This window comes from Adiantum capillus-veneris, chromosome 17 (assembly GCF_014529385.1).
Source record: "Adiantum capillus-veneris isolate H3 chromosome 17, ASM1452938v2, whole genome shotgun sequence".
Lineage (NCBI taxonomy): Eukaryota > Viridiplantae > Streptophyta > Polypodiopsida > Polypodiales > Pteridaceae > Adiantum > Adiantum capillus-veneris.
The window spans coordinates 116,889,735-116,913,322 of NC_140947.1; the positions used below are offsets into that span (position 1 = coordinate 116,889,735).

At 44.1% G+C, this 23,588-nt stretch overlaps 2 protein-coding genes across 2 annotated transcripts in view; one reads left to right on the forward strand and one right to left on the reverse strand.

The window, feature by feature from the left end:
- Positions 1 to 14,743, reverse strand: part of LOC147437939 (protein disulfide isomerase-like 1-5) — a 40,119-nt gene extending 25,376 nt beyond the window's left edge. The window contains exons 1-4 of the mRNA XM_086487334.1: positions 14,208 to 14,743; positions 5,950 to 6,079; positions 5,687 to 5,852; positions 5,289 to 5,407 (exon numbers count right to left, since the gene is read on the reverse strand). Of these exons, the coding sequence (XP_086343460.1) occupies positions 5,289 to 5,407; positions 5,687 to 5,852; positions 5,950 to 6,079; positions 14,208 to 14,689 (897 nt within the window). The 5' untranslated portion in view covers positions 14,690 to 14,743. The remainder of the gene's footprint in view (positions 1 to 5,288; positions 5,408 to 5,686; positions 5,853 to 5,949; positions 6,080 to 14,207) is intronic.
- Positions 6,087 to 8,206, forward strand: LOC147437940 (uncharacterized). The gene has a single exon (XM_086487335.1). It carries the CDS (start codon positions 6,994 to 6,996, stop codon positions 7,732 to 7,734), a length of 741 nt encoding a protein of 246 aa, XP_086343461.1. The 5' UTR covers positions 6,087 to 6,993; the 3' UTR covers positions 7,735 to 8,206.
- Positions 14,744 to 23,588: the final 8,845 nt, after the last annotated feature.

A 23,588-nucleotide genomic window follows, 5' to 3' on the forward strand; every position in this document is an offset into this window, starting at 1 on the left:
ATCTCAGAATACATGCAAGGGTGCAGACCTTGGAGTTACCCGAATACATATACTTCTAGAACTTAACCAAAACCCTTCTTGTAGACTTTCTTTGTACTGAAAGTCTTATAGAATCTTAGGTTGTAAATAAGCACATCTTCCAGAAAATGATCAATCGAAAACTTCTCTCCTTATTATTAAGAATAGGTAATCTCCAAAAAAGGTACTTTTCTGAAATTTTATCTCGACAACTCAAAACTTCAAGACATGCAAACGAGTAGAATTTGCATGACTCTCTATCAGTCTGGGATTTCAAAGTGACTCCCTTGTTATCAAAAAATGGTCTTTAAAAGAGAGGCTTGTCACCTCTATGCCAAATCTAGAACTGATAATACATCACATACATAGAAAAATTCGTCTTTAGAAACCTCATGCTATGTCCATCAAAACTTGACTCGGGTCCCTTCTTTGTAGGACATAGAATAGAGAAATATCCCTTCTTTGTAGGACATAGAATAGAGAAATAATAGCCTCACAACACTCAATAAATCACCAACATGATAAGCTGCTGTAAGCCTGATTTTTTCAAGATGATTGGATTTGAAACCCATTTGTGTCAAAGTGTTTTCCCAATGACTAGATCATCTTTGCCTACTATAGCATTCTTAATCGATAGACTTTTAGAGATTATTGAGAAACTAGAAGAACATATACCTAGATGAATCACAGATAAGCCCAGATTCTTAAAGGAAAGTGCGGGGTATAGACTCATGGTAGTCACCCACAAGACAACATAACCATCAGCTCAATCATGCATAGTATTGACTAAATACTACATCTCCACTAACGTCATCAGTGCCCAATAGTGGGTGTAGAACTAGGTATTAATATATTCTCCCACATACCGGCACCACACACACACACACACAAGCATACATCAATACAAAGATCTGCATATTGAGTTTCTGTCATAACTCTAGAGATGCAAGGCAGACTCAGCCATAATGAAGCCTAACACTAATAGAAGCATTAAATAGGAAAAAATCAGGTGGTTGATAGGGCATACGCACAAAGATAGAAAGAATCAGCATAGTATCAATTGGTCATAACTCGGACGAAAACTTCACAATATGAAGTCTGCATGTCCGCCATACGACTTAAAATTATGCCTAGATGAATCCAGGATAAGCCCAGCTTCAACCTTAAAGGAAAGTGCAAGGTATAGACTCATGGTAGTCACCCACAAGTAAATATAAACATCAGCTCCATCATGCCTAGGATTGACTAAATACTATGACATCCCCACTAACATCATCATTCCCCAATAGTGGGTGTAGAACTAGGTACCAATCAATGCTCCCACACACCCACACCACACTAGAACAGAAAAAAGCATAAATTTTTATGCCTTTTAAGTGTAAAAACAAGCAAGTATTGCGATAACATTGACACCTAGATGATTCTCCATGTTTGCACAAATTTAACCACGTAGAACAATACCGGTGCTCAACACACGGTCACATTGTTAGTCAAACTTATCAAATTGTTGTCAAACTGTCTTTTCACTATTTTTTTCATCCTCTTGTATCATGTGCAAGTAGGAAACAGCGTCTTCTTACTCAAATTATTTAATTTCTTCGCTTTCGCTCATCCTCTTATTCCATCTTGAACCTTTTGAGTGGAAGTTTAAAAATTCTACAAATTTTAGTTCTTCTCTGTAGTAGAACACTGATAAAATCGAACTTCCACTTGCAGAGAGCAAGGAAAGTGCTGAAGATTAATGCTATTGTAACCACTCATAGTTGGATATTGTTTTAGTACTTGGATCGATCAACAATCATTGACACTAAAATTTGCAGCATTGGAATGACTAGTACTGCACAACGTTAAATAAAGTGAATTAAACAAGAAAGTGAAAGAAGATGATGGTGTGGATCTAGGTCGGTGGCCGTGAAATGCGACCGTCAACGCCCCATATAAGTAATTGCTCAAAAGATGTTAATACAAAGTTCACCTCATTGTGAGTCACACGTGCTCTGTCTTCTACATCTGCACCTATGATTTTGTGTGTCAAGTATCTCCTCTAAGAGCCCTTAGATAGGCTCTATCCTGCACACTCACTTCTTCTTGAAAGCAAAAATAGAATTTGAAAACCAAAGCACAAAAGCGAGAAAAGCTAAAAGCAAGTGCTTCTTGGGTAAAAGCAGAAAGCAAACGCTTTTTGTGTCCAAAAAGCGTCCAAAAAGCAAGAGAGAGAGAGGGAAAACGGTTTCAAAATCTAGGGAGTAAATATTAGTTCTCTTTTGGAGAGAGAAACTTTCCAAACATATTAGGGAGAGGAAAACAGTAAATTCTAGAGGGAATCTACAAGGAATTAGAAAAATGTCTTAAAGAGGAAACAATCTACAAAGAGAAGGTCGCGTTTAGAGAAAACCAATATTCTCTCGAGAGGGAAGAGTGAATCCAAAGAGAAAAAGTCGAGCATTGCATAAGACGATTGTAACTACAATTTGGCATGCCCGCCTTGAGAGAGAGAGAGAGAGAGAGAGAGAGAGAGAGAGAGAGAGAGAGAGATGAAATGAAATGAAATGTTATATTAAACGTCTTCAAAAGGCCAAAATGACCTATGAGACCAAACCAGTACAATCTTTAAGAATCTGATACAATGTCAGGGTACAAAATATAGTGAATCTCATACTATGGAATCCTAAAGCTGCTAGAGGTGAAACCAAGCACCTAGCCCCAGCTAGCTAAATCACAGCAGATCCAACATCGGCCGTTGGCGGATCTCATCAATCTCCTCCATGGTCAGTATTCTGACCGGGCATCGTGCATGTCGGAAAAAATGTGATTTGAATCCTCTGATGTAACCTCTGCCGATACTCTGTCGTCCTTCGCAATCGTGGGCGTCTGGATCTCCCCAGCTCAGTCGCTCGATCGATCAGCGTGCCTCTAGTGCAAGGCGAGTGTGGGCTCTGTTGCGGTGGTAGCTCCTCCGAGTGTCCAATGTCTGCTCTAAAGAAGTCTGTGATCTATCTCTAAGACTGGCTAGCCTCTCCTCTCATCAAGCTCTCTCTATGTCTGCGTAGCTCAAGCAAAAACAAACCCAGCATCTCTGGTCCTCGTACCCCATGACTCTGGAGAGTAGTCCAAAACCCTCTCTGAACAAGCAATGAAAGCGGCCTCGTATCTCATAGTAGACTGGGCAGTGGCATGTGTAGTGCAACTCTATTTCAGGCTCTATGTGGCACAAGGGCATATCCTGGCTCTGTTGGTACTCCACTGTATCTCCCAGACTCAAACCGCAGCTAGTGTGAAGATGTGCGTATCTAGCCAATAGCACATCGTATCCCATGAGACAAGTGGGTATCCATGTATATGGGTCTCGTCACAAAACCGTCCTCCGTAAGCTGGAGAAGATGCTCTCTGTAGAAGGCCATCTTGTGCCCATCTTCTGTGTTGGCTGTATCCATGTTCTCTTGGTGACTAGCTGAGTCAGGTCCTGGCAGATGAGCCTCGTGGTCTCGGAATGTGTAAGAGTCAGAGAGGGTGCATCCAATGAGTACGGGAAGGGGGGAAAATTGTCTATGTTGAACCCATGTGCCTAAAACCATGATGTCATCTCCCCATACCAGCATGCTGTGTCTCCCTGCATGGCTAACTGTCGCGAGGACTCAAGTGCAAGGCGAGCATATCTATCCCTAGGAAGTTCCCATATGCGGTGTATGAAGGAGACTGATCCGGTGAGCGCCTCAACCACTAGGGGGGGGGCAGCTAGCTCTGCTCGTATAATGTCACATGGTACTAAAGCCTTGGCTCTAATGAGCCGCGAGATCATAGATACCAGAGGCTTCTCCATGTCCCCCCATCCATCAGTACAACCCGACCTCCCGTGATGATCCAATGAAGGTCCCCATATCTCAGCTTCCATAGAGCAATGCAAAGGCCACCAAAGTGTCAAAGAGCCAAAGCTTCGTCCGAGGCTCTTGAAACTGAACCTGTGAACACATCCTCTCCAATCTACCCAATGCCGCATGGGCTCTGGTCTCTGCTACTCTCCTCAATGAAAATGCTGGTCCACCAAAGACCACTCCGAGGTAAGTGTAAGCATCTATATACTCCACCGTCTCCTCATCGTCTGTGAATGCAGGTGCTGACCTCCTGATCCACTGTGGGGTGGTATTAAACACCACGACCTTGGTTTTACCAAGGTTGACAGAAAAACCACTTTCATGGGCAAACCTATGCAGAGCATCCAAGTGACGTTGCATCCCCTCTGGAGAGTCGGAGATCAACACAATATCATCAGCATCTAACAATAGTGGAATCCATGTGCCTGCCAGTTGTGCACCTCTATCACCATCTCTCTCAATATAGTGAGAGAGAGAGAGAGAGAGAGAGAGAGAGAGAGAGAGAGAGAGAGAGTCTCTGACTGACAGAAGGACACAATGGTCAAAACCTTAACCCTAAAACCCATCATAACACCTTTTGTCTAACATGTTGAAAAGGGTTAAGACTTGCCATCAAAGGGCTACCTTGACCAACACAGCCAAGAGTATTTTTGAGGCGCTCAAGGTCCACACAACTTCTTGTCTTTGTTTCTTTCACCTTAACGGACTTGAAGCTGTGAACACTAGGCTGCAAACAATTTGGCCTTACAAGGAGAAGACACAAAGACATCTGATAGTGTTGCAAGCCTGCTTCTTTAAGTGTCATCTTACTGTACTTGTGACAAAAAAATAGAATGTTCTTTGGTTCTGTTTCTTAGTGATCTGCTAACAACTTGCACTTCTAATGAAAGAGCAAGTTCATAATGAAGGTCGAATCAGATTTGAACTTACCCTTACCACAAGTTCTCTTTTTCATCATCTGATTTTCTCAATGTGAGGAGATACTCACGCGAGATTGCTACGAAGGATATAGCTCTAGAGAAGATGAGTTCATGCATCCTCCAAGGAAGGGAGCGCCCATTAAATGGGTCAAATGTTATGTCTACTTACCTTACCTGCTGATTCTTTCTAGTGATCCCCTTTTTCTCTATATGGAGAGCATGTGACTGACACAAAGAATATGTAGCTCTAGCAAAGACATGTTAGGTGTACTTTCAAGGGTCTTGCCATTCTACAGGGATGACAAGTTCTATTCAGGTCTTTGGAGGCAACAAAACCGATACAAAATGTTAATGCAATATTGCACGGTTGAAAATCAGAGCACTTGAGAGAGGACATAGATTTCTATAAACATGGGCAGACAAAGATTTGAAGTACTCAGGGTGGGCATTAGCCAGCACAAAAGTCATAACAAATTACCTGAAGCTTGATAGGACTTGCATACAGCTTCATGTGATTTTGGCGATTGACAATGGTAACAAGAGGGCGCTTGTTGCTCTCCACAAACCAGCCAATGCTGTTCTCATCAAATGAGTCCTCTGCATGCATTGAGATAAAATGCACTGTTGTCGTCTACTTTAAGAAACACAAACCCGCAGTATAACATCCTCATAAAGACCTTATAGGGAATGGCTAAAAGAGTGCTTGTGATTCTGACAACTGACTTTAACAATGCAGGGTTTGAAAAGAAAGACATTTATCCACTTAAAAATGATAGTAATCTGACATTTACCGGTAGAGGCTACCTGAGTTTTCAACTTAACTAGTATCTTATCTTGGCAGCACGATAAAAGGCAATTTCTAGATGAGATTCTCACCAAAAGAAACATAGGTTTCAGGCTCATTCTTGATGATGCTGAGAAAAGGTGCTTGTATTTGAGCTCCTAGATTCAAAAGCTTAGCCAAGTCCATGTTGTCAACTTGAATAAACTCTGTCTCATCCTCTTTCATTGCCACACGGATAAAAGCCTCGTATTCTGGCCCCTACAAAGAGCGCAACAGAAAAAATCCAGCTGCCTCTTGGACATAACCAATTTAATCTTCTCTTCAGAATGAAAATGGGTTCAAAATGTCATTGTACCGAAAATTGCTTGAAGAACCCAATCACAGTTGTCGCGTCTCTCTTCAAAACCTCATCAGCCTCCTGTGCTGAAAAAATTGTCGTGGCTGGCATTCCAATGTGCTTTTTGACCCAGACAACAATTTCATGCCTATTCAAAAAGGCAACAAGAAAAATAAGGTTGTTGCACCCAAAACCCCAACACATACCTAGAAGAAAAAAAATATGAAAATTTGGACTTTTGTAGGCAATTTGTTACAATGCAATGATACAACAGACAAATCCAGCCACCAAGCACTCACACAGCATTTCCAACAAGCAAAAGGAATGATGAGGAAGTCCTTGCCAACTAATCCTTCACTAAAGCTGAGGGTTAAAGTGTGCCAGCCACAGGGTACTCATGCATAAGCAAGATATTTAACAATGACTACTAAAAACCACATCCACAGACTTTGTATCTTTGTCACAAAGAGTATGAAAACATCTATATTCAGACAATAATAATGTTGGACATATTGCATTGAATTTGCATGGTCTTCTCATATGGATGTATTGTTGGAGATGGTTGGATGTGGTCTATATCCTTGTACCTGTTCTCCTTATCGGGCAGATATGTGGCCCCTGCTAGAGTTTCATCCCCCGCTACGACACTGTTTTTGGCATTCTTGTATATGGCTAGTGATCTTCTAGGGCTGGCCACCCACTACATTGCAGGTGGAATACATAGCTTGAACCTTCTGAGCGGATTCATCCCTTTGTTTTCGGACCCCAGGCGGGACTTCCCATTTCTACTCATCTTTATCACGTTTTTAGGTTTTCCCCACATATACTTTTGTTGGGCGATTGCCATATGAAGTTTAAACACCTACTTCACCATATATGTGCACAGAGTGAGTAAGGTATCACTCGTGGTTTTGTGCTAGCAGAGCTCTCTCTCTCTCTCTCTCTCTCTCTCTCTCTCTCTCTCTCTCTCTCTCTCTCTCTCTCTCTCTCTCTCTCTCTCTCTCTCTCTCTCTCTCTCTCTCAAGCTGCCCCCCTTTCCAGTACTCTCTTCAGACACCCTCGATGTCTCTTACACGGGTGGAGATTACTAGACTCATTCGTCAGGACTTGATCCAGCTAGATACCAGGAGGACATGGATAGAGCCACCACAGGAGTTGGGCACGAAGATGGCTTTCTATAGAGAGCACCTTCGCCACCTCACGGGAGATGGGTTTGTGATTCGACCCAGCTACATGGATACACATATGTCTCATGGTTTGCGGTGTGCCATTGGTCAGATACGCACATCTTCACATCAACTGGAGATTGAGACTAGTAGATTCAGAGGGATACCAACAGACAGCAAGATATGCCGCTTATGCCAGCTAGAGCCAGGGACAAAGCTACATTACATATGTCATTGCACAGTGTACTATGAGATTCGGGGCCGTTTCCACTGCTTATTCAGAGAGGGTTTCGGTCCTTTCTCTAGGGTCATGAGTTATGAGGATCAGAGATGTCTTGGGCTATATCTACTTGAGTTACACAGATATAGAGACACTTTACTTGGGAGAGCTAGAGAGAGACAGTCCCAGAGACAGATTACAGATTTCTTCACACTAGATATGGGACAACCAGAGGAGCATCCATCACTGCAAAGCTTGGCCCACACTCATTCGACCACTACCGGCACTCTCATTGGCCGAGCACTGGAGCTACGGAGATCCATACGGCCACGATTGAGGAGAGGGGCTACACAGCATCGACGGAGACTACTGCAGAGGATTCGAGCCATACTCTCTCAACATCGAGAGTGCAAATGAGGATGGATTCTAGTAGTAGTAGTATTTTTGTTCTAGTCTTTTTGTACCCAAACATGGTATCAGATTCACTATTTTGTAACAGATTGGTCTCATAGGTCATTTTGGCCTTTCGTTAATATAACATTTCATTTCATCTCTCTCTCTCTCTCTCTCTCTCTCTCTCTCTCTCTCTCTCTCTCTCTCTCTAACGGGGGGCTGCTATTGTTGACGGGCTGCTGCTGTTATTGACGAACTGCTGCTGTTGCTGACGGGCTGCTGGCTGCTGTTGTTGACAGGCTGTTGTTGTCTGTGCGCTACTGCTTTTGCTGCCTGCCCCAGCCTACGCGAACCCTAAAACACAGCAACACGAGCACCAGCACTTGTCCCAGCCTGGTGCACGAACCCTCAAACACAGCAGCGTGAGCACCTACACCTGCCTCAGCCTGACTTTGAACGCAATTCAGAGCTCAGACCCAGAACTCTCACGAGTTGCAGACCTGCAGGGAATTACAGAACAGCATTGACAGAAATTAGCAGAAAAGGAAAATCAGAAAATCAGAAAAATGTATGATTGATATGAGGAAAACATATGTATGCATTATGCGGGACATGGATGTATGCGTAATGTGCATATAGTGGGTTGGCCTCTCTTGCAGAAGTGCAGACTGTGTTTTTGATAAAGGTCATGAGCGTTTCGCCAATGTGTAAGCCCCATACGAAGGCAACCTTTGTGCTTACAAACAAGCGGATAACACAAATGGAAAGGGAGATGAAAGAATGGAAAGCAGTACGGAGGGATGGTGGAAAGAGAAGGCCAACCTTCTTCAAATGTTTCTCAACGAAGGTGCGCAATGGAAGAAGGAGAAAGAGGACTTGCACGCAGAGCTACAAGCACTGAAGGCGGATTCAAAAGCACTTAAAGAAGAGGTCTCAGCCCTCAAGCGAGAGCTTGCTGATAGAGCAAGCAGTGGACTAGAGGAAGGGGAATTCCAGCCCTCAGTGATAGAGGAAATCAAGGTCATCAAGGAGCAGGTACGGATGATCAAAGAGGAGGAGAAACAGAATGTGGTAAAGACGTCTTCGTGGATGGATGTGATCACGAAGACACAGAAGAAGGTGGATGAGGCCAAGAAATGGATAGAAGTCGCTAAGAAATGGAAAGGGAAAGAAACCACATATGTCCCCACTCCTACAATCATTAACATGACTCTAGAAGAAGAGCAATGAAGGAAAACTAGAGCTTTGCATATAAGAGTAACCGGTCTAAAAGACCGAGATGATGTGGAAGGGGAAGTCGCAGAACTTCTCCGCATGATGGGTAGTGAGGCTACTCATACGAAGGCATGGAGGGTAGGGAAGAAGACACAAGGAAATGGGGAGGCTTTAAAAGAGAGCTTTAATCATCCGTTTCCCATCCATGGAGGCAAAGAAGGACTTCTTGAAGAGGCGTCCTACACTAAAGAAAACGGGCATATTCCTTGGAGATGACCTCACTCTCACACAGCTTGCGCATATGAGAGAGGTAATGCCAGAGATTCAAGCGGCAAGGGAGAAGGGAAAGACGGCCTTCTACAGAGATGGTCGGGTGGTGATTGTAGAGCGGCGCTCCACATGACGGTGCGAGACCTATGGGACCACACTCAAAGTTGCCACCTGGCCTTGATGTGGGTGCTTTTGAGGATAGTTTTACGGGAAGAGACATCGTCTTCTACTCTGAGACACATCAGGTCCCTGGGCAATCTATGCCTCACATTAGTGGATATAGATGGGAGACGGCCTGTAGACAGGAGACACAATCAGAGCACAGAGGGCGGGGCTCAGGAGGAGTGGCAGTGTTGTTCAAGGAGGAGTTGCAGCCATTGATACATATAGCCCGAAGGGATGAGCAAGCTAGGTACATGTGGGTGAGATTAAGAGCAGAGACGGGCAGATATCTTTACATTGCTACTTGCTGCATACCTCGAGTACGTCAGTTTATGCACCACCCAGAGGACAATCCCTTTTCTATTTTGGATGATGACTTATGGGAGTTCTCTAGAGATAATGACATCATCATTCTAGGGGATTTCAATTCTAGGACTACCCATCATCAGACAATATTTTATGATACTTCACAGGAGATGCTGAGAGAGCTGGATGTTGCAGAGACGGGCCTATCCAAACTATCACAGGATGGGGAACACACTGAGTATGGACGACACTTGATAGACATGGGGACTGCACATGGATTGGCCATCTTGAATGGCCTACAGAGATTTCCCGCTGCGGGGGGTTTTACATGCTTTCCACACAGACATGGAGCCAGCACAGTGGATTATGTCATGGCACAGCCGAGCCTCATCTCTAGTATCCAGGATCTCACGGTTGGACCCAGACCTGTTGGTGTGGCAGTGGATCGTGCTCTTGTGTCGTTGACTATCTCTTTTCAGTTTAGTGTAGCACACAGGCCATGGGCAGCAGCCCCTACTCGCTACACCTTCACGCAGGAGACGAACTTTGTATACATAGATGGGATCTACAGACGTTTGTGCACGGAGGAGCCAGGGTGACCTCTGGAGAAGCTTACTACTATACTGACACAGACACTACATGATGCAGCAGTAGAGGCATACCCACATACCCAGCCTGAGCAGAGACGTCGTTCGCGGAGCATACCCCAGAACAGTTGGTATGATGAGCAGTGTCGGGACACTAGAGCTAGACTTCAGAGGGAGGTGCTTTTGGGGGACATCACTCACAGACAGTCACAGATTGACTTCCGAAGCCTGGTGTGACGGAAGAAGAGGGCATTTTTGGCTCGCCTAGAGCAAGATCTATACTAGCTATTCTTGAGTCAGGACTCACGTGAGGCATGGCGGCTCTTTCATGAGCACCCCCCCCCCCCCCCCCCCCCGGCCATCACTTCTATAGAGGCCTGGGGCCAGTACGCATCATCTCTGTACACAGTTCCTGAGCAGCCCCCCCTTCCCGACCCCCCCGATCCATGCCCACACATGTGCTTTTTTCACCGCTGAGATGGTGAGGAAGGCCATTGACAGGATGAGGACTGGGAGAGCATATGATCATGATGGCTTAGTGGCTGAGCATTTCACGCATGCCAGAGATCTACTAGCAGAGCTTCTAGCAATTATGTTTAACCGTGCCATGTGTGAGGGCTTGCCTGATACTTGGAGCCTATCTACTATTGTACCTATCTTCAAGTCGGGAGACCCTATGGAGCTTGGGAATTATCGCACTATCATGATTGGACACACATTGGCACGGTTGTACACATCTATTCTTGAGCAGCAGCTGAGTAGATGGGCAGAGAGGGAGGGGATACGTGCAGCCGGGCAAGCAGGGTTCAGGAGGGGTTTTTCTACTCTTGACCATATCTTGACACTCATAGCCATTATTGAGGAGGGCTAATCACATGGGAGACAGATCTATTGTAGCTTTGTGGATTTCCTCAAAGCATTTGACAGTACCCAGAGCTAGATTGATGTGCAGGTTACAGCAGATGGGAGTACCCACAGAGCTCATTTGGGGGGTCATGGCATTACTCAGGTCAGTAGTGGGGCATGTATGGGCCTCAGAGAGTCTATCCACACCGGTTCACTCAACTATTGGGGTGAAGCAGGGTTGCCTGCTCTCTCCTACTCTATTTGGTAGGTATGTGGATGAGGTTTCTCACTACATTGAGAGAGATGGTGATAGAGGTGCACAGCTGGCAGGGACATGGATTACACTATTGTTATATGCTGATAATTTTGTGTTGATCTCCGACTCTCCGAAGGGGATGCAACGTCACTTGGATGCTTTGCATAGGTTTGCCCAGGAAAGTGGTTTGTCCGTCAACCTTGGTAAAACCAAGGTCATGGTATTTAATACCACCCCACACTGGATCAGGAGGTCAGCGCCCGCATTCACATACGGCCAGGAGACAGTGGAGTATACAGATGCTTACACTTACCTTGGAGTGGTTTTTAGTGGGCCAGTGTTTTCATTGAGGGCAGCAAAGACTAGATTGACCACAGCCCATGCAGCATTGGGTAGATTGGAAAGGATGTGTTCACAAGTTCAGTTTCAGGAGCCTCGGACGAAGCTCTGGCTCTTTGACACTTTGGTGGCTTCTGCATTGCTTTATGGAGCTGAGATTTGGGGACCGTCATTGGATCATCACGGGAGGACAGGCCGCACTGATGGATGGGGGGACATGGAGAAGCCTATGGTCTCTATGATCTTGCGGCTCATTAGAGCTAAGGCTTCAATATCACGTGCTATTGTCCGGGCAGAGCTAGCTGCCCCCCCCACTAGTGGTTAAGGCGCTCACCAGATCCGTCTCCTTCATACACCGCATGTGGGAACTTCCCAGAGACAGATATGCCCGCCTTGCACTTGAGTCCTCTCGATAGTTAGCCATGCAGGGAGATATAGCATGTTGGTATGGGGAGATGACATCATGGTTTCAAGCGCATGGGTTCAGCATAGACAGATTGCCTTCCTTCTAGTACTCACTGGATGCACCCTCTGACTCTTACACAGTCCGAGATCACCAGGCTCATCCGCCAGGACCTGACTCAGCTAGACACCAGGAGGACATGAATACAGCTAGCACAGGAGCTTGTGCGTATCTGGCCAATAGCACATCGTATCCCATGAGACAAGTGGGTGTCCATGTATCTGGGCCTCGTCACAAAACCGTCCTCCATAAGTTGGAGAAGATGCTCTCTGTAGAAAGCCGTCTTCGTGCCCAGCTACGGATCGAGACTGGGAGATACAGCGCAGTACCAGCAGAGGCCAGGATATGCCCCCTGTGTGACATCGAGCCTGAGACAAAGTTGGACTACACATGCCACTGCCCCATCTACTACGAGGTACGAGGCCGCTTCCATTGCTTGTTCAGAGAGTGCTTTGGACCACTCTCCAGAGTCATGTGGTACGAGGATCAGATATGCCTAGGTCTGTTTTTGCTCGAGCTGCGTGGACACAAAGAGAGCTTGATGAGAGGAGAGGCTAGCCAGTCTCAGAGACAGATCACAGACTTCTTTAGAGCTACCACTGGACACCCGAAGGAGCTACTACCACAGCAGAGCTCGTCGCCTCACACCAGAGGCACATTGATCGACCAAGCGACCGAGCTGGGAGATCTAGACGCCCACGATTGCGGAGGACTACACAGCATCGACAGAGGCTGCATCAGAGGATTCGAATCACTTTGGCCCAACACGCACGACGCCCGGTCAGACTACTGACCATGGAGGAGATTGATGGGATCCGCCAGCGACCGATGCTGGATCTCTTGTGATCTAGCTATCCCAGCTAGCTGCTTAGTTCACACTTAGCAGTTTAGGATTCCATAGTATTTTATTTTGTCATCTTGTTACTCTGACTTTGTATCAGATCCACCACATTGTAACTTTCTGGTCTCATAGGTCACTTTGGCCTTTTGAAGACGTTAATATAACATTTCATTTTCATCTCTCTCTCTCTCTCTCTCTCTCTCTCTCTCTCTCTCTCTCTCTCTCTCTCTCTCTCTCTCTCTCTCTCTCTCTCTCTCTCTCACACACACACACACACACACGTGTGACGCGCTTCCGGACCCAGGCACTCACATGGTATGAGACTTTTGCGGATTCCCCCTAGCATTTTCATTTTCTGACCCCTCGAACTCCGAGTCGTCCTACATTTTCAGCCGTGTTAGGGAACGCACTTGGCAGCAGAGGTGTTCTCCGATATTGAACTCTTTCCCTAGCATTTTTGGCAGGAGTTGCTGCAATCTTCCCAGATCTCTCAACCGCTGGCATTTTCTGCCATTTCCCTAGCAGCCCTTGCACTTTTTTTTCTTTGGGTATTGGGTTTTTTGCATGGAGGTCTCTACCACTCACAAAGTTAAGGCAGCACGTCTCACACTCCTCCTGCGACATACTGGCACCTTGCCTCTATGCACGAGCATGCTGAAATTTGTTGTGCGACAGAATTTTCAGCCCTCACTGGTTGTTTTAGGAGCAAACAGCAGGCTGAAAATTACCCTATGTGCCTTGGATGCGACTAGCTACTGATTGCTTTGGAGATACCTACGCCACCACGAGAGGAGCACTTTGACGCGGCGTCCCTGCGGCAAAGTTGGATGAGACCACTACAACGTTTGGAAACTGAGCAGTTTGAACCACACTTTTAGAGTATGCTCACCTGCAACTGTATGACTTTTGCTACCTTGGAGGAGATTGTCCCCCAGCTCACTCCGAGTATCAGGTGGGAGGGGCTGTAGGTATAGTAGACAGATCCATGGAGTTTATTGAAACCAACCAAGTTAATTCACAGACACACCTGTAGATGCAACATGCATACATAGACAGATCCATGGATTTTAATTTACACACGCCTGTAGATGCAACCTGTATATACAGCACCTCCTCTTCCCCTCCTATCCCTCAACAAAATTCTTACTACACAGTGAAATACTAGATTTAGATTGGTTTGCTCATTCCTAATCAGAAAATATGGTAATGTACCTTGTAAAGCCACCAGTATAGCGCTCGTCTGAACCATTGGCAAAGAACAAAACCGTAGGGAAACCTTTGATGTTGTAAAGAGTAGCAATCCGCTGGCTTGCAACCGCATCAAGCTTTGCAAAGGAAACAGGAATGCCAGACTCCTGCAGAAGGATGGCAGCCGCAGCAAATTCGGGCATGAGCTCGGCACTTCTTGTGCACCATGAAGCGTAACCCAACAAGAGAACATGCTGGTTAGAAGCCAGGAAGGACGGGGCTGTGTAATCTGTAAGCTGTACGAGAGCTTTCTTTTGCTGAGCCAAGCTCACCACAGAGGATGATGAAGAGGCTGAGGGGTCGGGGTCCTCCAAGTCTAGCTCCAGTAGATCGAGGTCGTCTAGCTCATCTTCACCAGTAGCTATGGTGAGGTGTATTATACAAAATGCTGCTAGCAGCAGAGCTACGAGACAAACTCTGAGTGATGAAAACGCCATAGTCTGCATGTAGTGGGATCCAATGACGTCCAGGAAAGTGAGGAAAGTGAGACCCAGATCTACGAGTCAACCCAACATAAAGTTTTTCAGTAGTTTCTGTCCCGACTCTCTCTTCAGCAACGTCTTGAGTTCGATACTTGGATAGAGTCAGTCTCTTGGGATTGTTCTCACGACCTTTAAAGTTTTCATCTTCTTACAGACCAGACCTTTGAGGTCTCCTGGGATTGTTCTCACAACGTCAAAAGTTCCTCTCTCTCTCTCTCTCTCTCTCTCTCTCTCTCTCTCTCTCTCTCTCTCGTACCTATTATTTGAAAAACCCCTTAGAACAACCAAATGGTGCCAATTCTGAGGGCAATGAAGTACAAAGCATGCCCATAGGCAACGTCTGATAAACCCTATACAATGTGCCACATAGGCAAGGACCAAAAAATTGAATGAACTGAGAAGGCCAAGGGGAAAAACCTCTCTTAAAGAGCATAAAAAGTGCCCTAGCCATCTGCGCAAGAGAGAGAATGAGAGTTGCCTTTGAAAGACACCACCTCCCACCAAAAGTGCTCTCTAAGGCTGAGAGAGGATGAGAGCTTCCTTTGAAAGATACCAAAAGTGCTCTTTATGGTTGTACTCTAGAATCCCAAGATAATCATGTAGCCACCAGTAATATCAACGATAAAGGAACTTGCTTTCAAGAGCAACTACTCAATGTCAAGTTGACACCTACCAACTAGTAATGTATGCAACGATGGAGCTGAGAAGGCATAGAATTGAGATAACAGTAGATGACAAAGATGAGAGAGAAGAAGGAATTGGCCTCACCGAGAAATGCATTAAGGGATGTCAAAAGAAGGAAACACCACGAGCACTATAGAAGGAATTGGCATCACCAACAAATGTATAAGGGAAGTCAAAAGAAGGAAACGTTGCAAGCACTAACATGTAGCTACCAAGGAAGTCTCGACCACTATAGAAGACAACCAAATGTTAAAAGTGGCTCTTGTAATCCAAAGTTGAGGAGGCTAACTCCAAGGAGGCAATAGGGGAAGCTTCAGAGGTTGCCAAAATATGTTCATTAGCCTCAGAGAGAGAGAGAGAGAGAGAGAGAGAGAGAGAGAGAGAGAGAGAGAGTAGAGTTCCAACCACACACAGCCCAACATCCCATCAACAAAACAAAAGAAGAAAACAAAACCAAAATCAACAAAAATGAGGAGAAAGCAAGGAGAAACTGAAAATCAAAGCCAGACTAACAAGACAAGCCTCACACATCCACCCCCCCGACACACGCGCACGAAAATCAAGCCTTGAAGGTACCGACTCAAAATAAAATAGTGCATGCATAGTCCATGCTACTCACCCATACAACACACGCACCCCCAAAGCAAGGAAAAAACATGCAAAAAACAAACAAGAGAAAAATATCAAGACAAAAACCAAAAATAAATCCAAAAAGGGAAGTCCTCTCATAAAGTAGCTGCCTCAAAACATAGAGGTGAGGGACGTGCATAAGCAAGAGCAACAAAACTGACTGGATGTCGCTACTAGTGAGGCTTTGCTAAAGCCATGTCCAAACACACAACCACTTGGAAAAATGTACAATAGACAAGCTCAACCACCACAACATGTGGCCAAACAGAGGCAACGATTAGGCAAGACCTAAGGTGATAAGCAAAAACTAGACCACACCACACAACATTACATAGGGCAAGCAGAGGATGAGGACAAACGATCTTTGTCACAACCATGTAGAAGAGAAATCCTTCCCCAATTATTTAGCAATGCACCATACTTAGGCCATTGAAGGCGAGCAAGCTGTTATCTAAGCTGAAGCATGTGGCGGAGCCAGTTTTGTTGGCAACAATCAAGGCAGAGGTAGCAAGCCAACTCTAGCATATATGGAAGACAACAGGAAAAACTCACAGGGTTAAAAACCTCTCTCTCTCTCTAGGACTCTCTCTCTCTAGGATAGATCTTTGAGGTCTCTTGAGATATTTTCCTACGATGTTAAAATTCTCTTCTTCTCGGGTGTGTGTGTGTGTGTGAGTGTGTAAATAAAAAGTGGAAAATGGTATAACCTTTATATCACCCAAGTGTGGTAGATTGGTTATGCCATTTCCCTCTTGAATAAGAGGTCTTGAGTTCAACCATTGTCGGGGATAGATCTTTGAGGTCTCTTGGGATAGTTTCCTATTACGTTAAAATTCTCTTCTTCTTCTCCTTCCTTCTCTCTCTCTCTCTCTCTCTCTCTCTCTCTCTCACACACACACACACACACACACACACACAAAATTGAAAGAAGACTTGCATCTACCAAAGACTATGGAGGAGGGAATGCTTGTGTTATGTTTGGTTGTGTGTTGCGTCTCCCATGAGTGGAGTAGCAAAATGCGGAATGCATGAGATATAGAAATTATAACTTCTAGATGGTTGAATGGTGAACTTGATAGTTAATTGAAGTTTGGTATTGTTAAGTTATTACCTCTCAACAGTTCATGTGTCACACATCAAAGCATGGGAGATTTATTTCTATGCTTGGCATTTTGTACAACCTTCACCTAAAGCTATTGCCCTTATATTGTGTCTCCCTCATGAGAAAGTTCGTGCACCCTAATCAATATGGCCTTGTTGGGGGAAGAAGCATTATTTATGGATATTTTAATCTTTTAACTTGTTATTGTGCAGCTTGATTTTGCAAAAGCTTTTGATATTGTGAGGTTGGATTTTATTCATAAAGTTAGTCTTAAATTGGGTGATGGGCTTAAAATGGCTTCTATAATCAATTTGCTCACTTTCAAAGATGCTTAGATCATCAGCAATGACAGTCGTTCTCCCTCGATTTCTTTAGCTCCATCCGTTAGGCAAGGATGTCTTTGAGCCCTCTACTCTTTGCCATTGTTACACACCATTTCTATTTTGAGCATCTTGTCGAAAACCATGAGATTTTAGGCTTCTCCATACCTTTTAGACGACTCACAAGGATTGGGTTTGACGATGATACTCTCATAAATCTGAACCTTCAACATTGTATGCAGGTCTTTAATGTGTATCCTCTTACAACTCGTTAGCATCTCGACTAGGATAAATCAACCGTAATTGACAATAATGCCTTTGACTTTGATGTGCTTGTATTCTCTTGGTGTTGATGTTTCCACAACCAAGCCTCACTATATATACAGTAGCACATAAAGTGTCAATCCGTGGGACGTAGTTGACCCGACTAGTGCATGGAGGCTATGAGAGGTTGTCAATCTCTCGAAAACCCAAGCACAACTTACTACTCTTAAGTATCAATCTCTAATGAGTGTCAATCACCAAAAGGTAGTTTTCGAGCGCCGCAAGCACACATGCATGTTTCATTAAGCTGAAGTGCTTCAAATAGAACCAAACTTGCTAGGATGGTAGACAAAACTAAATAAAATATTTCTATGGTCTCAAATCTCCGATCCGGTACTTGGACAAAATCATGCCTCTTTTCAGGGACCTATTTTTAACAGGCCAATTTTGACGTCTAATACACTCAATAACTTCGTCTAAGGCAGCTCTATCCTCTCCTATGCTTGAAATTCCAAATCGATGTATAAATCAAGCAAAACAATAAGAAGGTGGCCACGCCAAAAACACAGAACCTTTGTAAGAGACTCAGCGCTCACTTTCATTCATCTAAAAACTTAAGTTCAATTTGTAAAAATCGGCCTTTATACTTTTCCAATGTTCAAAATCTGATCCTTTGGCCAATATGGCTAATAAAACCTGGAAAACTAAGTGCCTTGGATAATTCAATTACAAGCTGGAAGCCGTTGGTCCCCATCTACTCAGTAAAGGCTCATATATACAACCATAAAAATAATAATTATAATGGAAAATCCTGCCTCGATTGTATGTGGTCCCACTTTTAGTGGCATGTGTGAACTTAGCTGCTAACATTTCCCCCTTCTTATTTCATGTTGTCCCATGATACAACCAAGTGTAAATTGGTCAATGGGCTGGTTGTCTTCGGTGAGGAGCGTCAAAAGTCCTTTCTAGTTGAGATGACTAGATTGTTGGTGTAAAGGCCTCTATGCCTTGCCCGACCACCCAGGCTATGGGCGCTCACCCACTAACCACCTTAGCTTGGTACATATACAAAGAATAAGGGGAAACTCATATTGAGTGTTGCTCCACCCACACACCTTGCACTCCTTCTCATTCTTCCCCTTCCTGCACACACCGCACCGCACACGCATTCCACACTGCACGACACTCTTCAACTAGTATCAGAGCCACAACAGCAATCAACACGCGTACGATGGCTTCCTAGCGATTGGCACGAAAGCGGTGAGCTCACCGGCTATGGCAAAGCTTAGCTTGAACTCGAGTTTGGCGGGGGTAGATCTGACACCGAGGAGTTGGATTAGAAGTGATCTAGGTGGATATTGGAGCTCGCCACGTGCATAGCCCCTCTTGAGGACATGGAATCTTGAGAGAGAATCAAGGATCTCTATAGAAATGGGGATTTGCATGAATTAGAGCTTGAAAGGGGGATTTACTAGAAAATCGAGCAAATCTCAAAGTGATTAAAGATCTCCCAATCGAAAGCAAGTCTCGGTAGAAAATTGTGGAGCTTATGAGCAAGGAGTTGAGCACATTTGGAAGCTTTGAGATTGAGAGGGGGATGAGCTTGAAGCTCACACAATCAGGATCTGCAGAGAGTGTGTGCAAAAAATCGAGTCGAGATTGGGAGGATGATCAAATTGAGAGCAAAGCAATTGAGGGGAGCTTGAGCTCACAAATTGAATGCAAAGCATTGCAAGGCTTAATCTTCAACTGATAACGAGCAGTGCTTGGAGTAGCAAGCAAAGAGAAAAGGCAGCAAATTGGAGGAAAACGAGCAACCAAGGGATTGGTGTTGTGTGGTTTTTGTGTACACACACACACACACACACACACACACACAATCGGGTAGGCTTTTACGGGTAGGCTTTCAACAGCACTGCCAAGAAAATTGGCCCTGCAAGGGAATTTTAACAGCTCTGTCGATTAAGCCAAGGTAGCCAAGGTAGGGACTTGCTTGCAGTAGACCAAATCGGCTCCTTTTCTCGCTTGTAGCAAGCAATAGTAGATCGAGCAGAAGGCAAAGTGTGTGGCAGCTTTGCTAATGGTGATGCCGCGGAGATGGCTCATCGGAGGATCAAGAGATTGTCTTGGAGGGGGATGCCACCCCACCACTCAAGGGAGAGGCCATCCTACCCCTTTTTTTGGAGAGGAAATTGATGGCCCAGAATCTTTGCAATGCTCCTTGGGTGGGAGTCGGCTCGTGGCAGAGGCAGCCTCCATTGTGGAAACAGAGAGCCATGTTTGAAGGGGAGAGGCCCCTCTATGGCTTGATGCAGTGTTGTCTTCTGGTGGTGGCATCCAATGCAGTCTAGCTTGGCTTTACGAGTCTTTCTATACTAGGTTTTCAGGCTTCCTTGTAAAAAGCTTGGTTTATGGACTTATGTATGGTGGTGGATTTTCGATGATGGTGGTAGATGCCCTATCTCGTTGTGAGGAGGGCTTTATGTAATTAATTTTGGATTTAATATATCACTCATCGTTAGGGAGTTTTGCAAAAGGAAAAAAATTGAATAGAGTCTTCTTTTTACTCTCTCTCTCTCTCTCTCTCTCTCTCTCCTAAATGTAAAACTTTCTTTTTTAAAGCTCTTGTGTTATTAAAAACAAATCCCTCAAAGGGTCTATGTCAACACAATGAGTTTTTCTTAATAACACAAGAGCTTAAAAAAAGAAAAGTGTATTCACTTTTACATTTAGGAGAGAGAGAGAGAGAGTTAACCCTCACGCACATTCCTATCACCTAAGACGGACGCCGTATTATTTATTTGGTAGAGTCAGGTACCGGGCTTGTCGGTCCAATAGGAAAAGGGTAAGATTGATCGAAGATGAGAGGCGCACTCTAACTCGAACATTCAAGGGAGTAGTTGGCTAAGCATGTGCGCCCAAGTGTGAATGGGGCGAGCTCATATAAAAGTCAACTAAACCTAAAATTCACTCATTCTCTAATTTGTGCAATTGAAGAGTGCTCTTGCTCCATCTCCATCTTCTTCTTCTTCATCTCCTTGTGTGTGTGTGTGTGTGTGTGTGTGTGTGTGTGTGTGTGTGTGTGCGTGAGAAAGAGAGAGAGAGCGCGATCGAGCATTGCGATGACGGCACGGCGACGGCGAAGCGGTTGAGAGCGGCGCAGCGGCGGCTCCTTCTTCTTCGTGGCGAGGAATCCTCCACGACAGCAAGCGTAGAGCGGTGAGTGACACACCATCACCATCTTTGAGCTTACTAGTTTAGGCTAGTTGCGTCCTTGGAGCCATTTGTGGATTGCACACAATGTATCGGCAAGTTCCTTGCATTGATACGTGCGACAGACGTTGTCGTGCTGTGACACGTACATAGTGGGAACGCATGCTACAAGATCTATCTTGTATTTTTTTAGATACATAATTATATTTCCTATAGTGTACATATGCATATTTAAGTATAATAATAAGCCTTCTATCTCATCCTATTATTTTTCTCAAGGGTAACATATCCTTACTTTACCATCAGAAAATACTATGGGAAAAGCATCAATAGCTCCGCCTCTTTAACTTGGGGCAAAAAGCATTGATTCTTTATTTCTACTATTTCATTATCATCTCACACCCTAGCTAGATCCTATATCTAGGGTAAACTCCAATATATATATATATTCTATGTATTTTTTATACTTTTCTTATATTTCTTTTTAAATAGCTACTAGAAGAGAATCAAATCCTAGTGAGAAACTAGGTGGCATGATTTCAAAGATACACTTATTTTAATGCATTATTGCAAGCATGATTACAAAACTTTGTCAAGGAGCAATGTTATGCTTTCATATGGCATGAGGTGTCCTTTGGAATTAAATGAAAGTCTAGGCTAAGGAGACCACATGAAGACTTTTGTTGCCTTAAATGGACCCTATTTTGATGAATTTTTTACACAAGGTTCCAATCCGAATTGGAAAACGATTTTGAAATGAAAATCGTAGCTAATGAGCTGAAGTTTTTGCCCATATTTTTACTTTTTTATTTGGAGCCACGGTTGAGGAGATATGATCAAAATACTGGACCCCAGTCTGCCCACATCATGCAAGGACAACTCATTTCCAACTTTTTCAATTCCTGTTCACACTGGCTCCTCTCTTCTTGTGTAAATCCTTGTGGGTTCCCTTCACCTATAAAAGGGGACCTCTTCTTCCTTGGAAAGAACTCAAGCATTCAAGCCATTGATGAGAGGAATTCTTGAGGGAGTGAGTAGTAACGCCTAATTGTACTTAGCCATTAACATAAGCCCAAGCCTACACTTTTTCCTAGAAGAAGACTAGCCATTCTTGCAACAAGCTACCCTTGGAAGATCAACTCTAATCAAAGAATGTCTTACACTTGGTGTATCAATCAAAGTGGAATTCTCCACTCTTCTTCTCTCTCCATCAATAATGGTGCCAAAGGGTTTGTCAAGTAAGATGTGTTCTACATTGATGTTTTCTTGATTTCTTGTTGTTTTCTTTTTTATCTCTAATCCAACATATATATATATATCTAATGTTATCTCCTTAACCAAATCTATCTCTCTCACTCTTAGTAATTCATCCTCTCTACAAATTTTAGGTTCTCTTTGCTACAGGTACATCTCTCCCTGCAGTATGCTTATTGTCTACGGGCAAGAATAGGGCTTGGGAGGGAAAATTCTCATCTCTTCACTTCTCTCATATCTACATTTCTCACATACTATCCTAGATGAATAACCCACATGATGATCATTTCTATCGCTTTCACTCTGTACGATCTATTAGAATTAACGTATGGATTAGCCGTAAAATACACTTTCAACAACGTATAATGTTTCTCTTTGGCTCTGAAAGGCTCAATGAAATACTTCTATCACCGGATCCCATCATACTACCTCTCATAGACTATAATTTTTCTTTTGATGTAAGCGTAGTTATCTTGCTATGAACCAAGAGGATTTGTACACACAATTAATCCCAATCACTAGACAAAATATATATATTATGGTAAGCACAAAACTACAATTCCAAAGAACAATTCGTAGCCTATTTGGTCAGCCAAGATTGAATGCCATTAACTCATCCATTAACCCTTTCATATTACCCATGAAACGATATGACCATAGCCTTGATGTTTTCATCTTCGTATTATTTTGACATTCTCTTTTGCGTTCTTTCTTTGTGTGTGTGAATGCAAGAGAGAAAGAGTGAGTTTTCTTTGATTGCACTTCTTTCCAAACCCTAGTCTTCATGGCATCTATGGTTTAACTCCTTCATATAGTTTTTGTTGAGTTCTCTCACAAACTCTCACAGCCATAAGCCCGGTGCTTTCCTGGCAAGACCGCAAATTTCTTGACAACGCGCACATTTTTGGCGCCCCTGCCGGGAATGCCATACACTTAGTTAGAATGGCACTCTGTGCTTCTTTTGTGGTGCAATTTCAATTGTAGGAAGGGTAGGGAAAGAAGGTGTGTGTGTTGAGAAGAAGGATTTTGTGTTGCTACTGTGTATTTCTTTGTTAATGAAGTTTTCAAAGGTTACTTTGTTTTCTCTGTGATAAGGTCTTAGTATTAAGGTTGTTAGTTCTGTGTAATGTAAAGTACAGTAAGTAGGAAGTAGATCTGTGAGAGCTAATGAAGTGTGTTAGTGTGTAACAGTAGGTGTACTAGTTGTAAGTAGGTAGGTAGAGTGTGTGTGTGCTCGCGTGCAAGCCGCGGCCACCTTATCCACAAAAAAAAAAGGTAGGACCGAGATCGAGAATATCCCAGACCCAAGCTCAAGCTCACGCTCAGGCTCAGGCCTTAGTCGCCCTTTAAAATTAGGTATTTTAGCTTCATACATAGCTAAAAATCGACTTTTTTG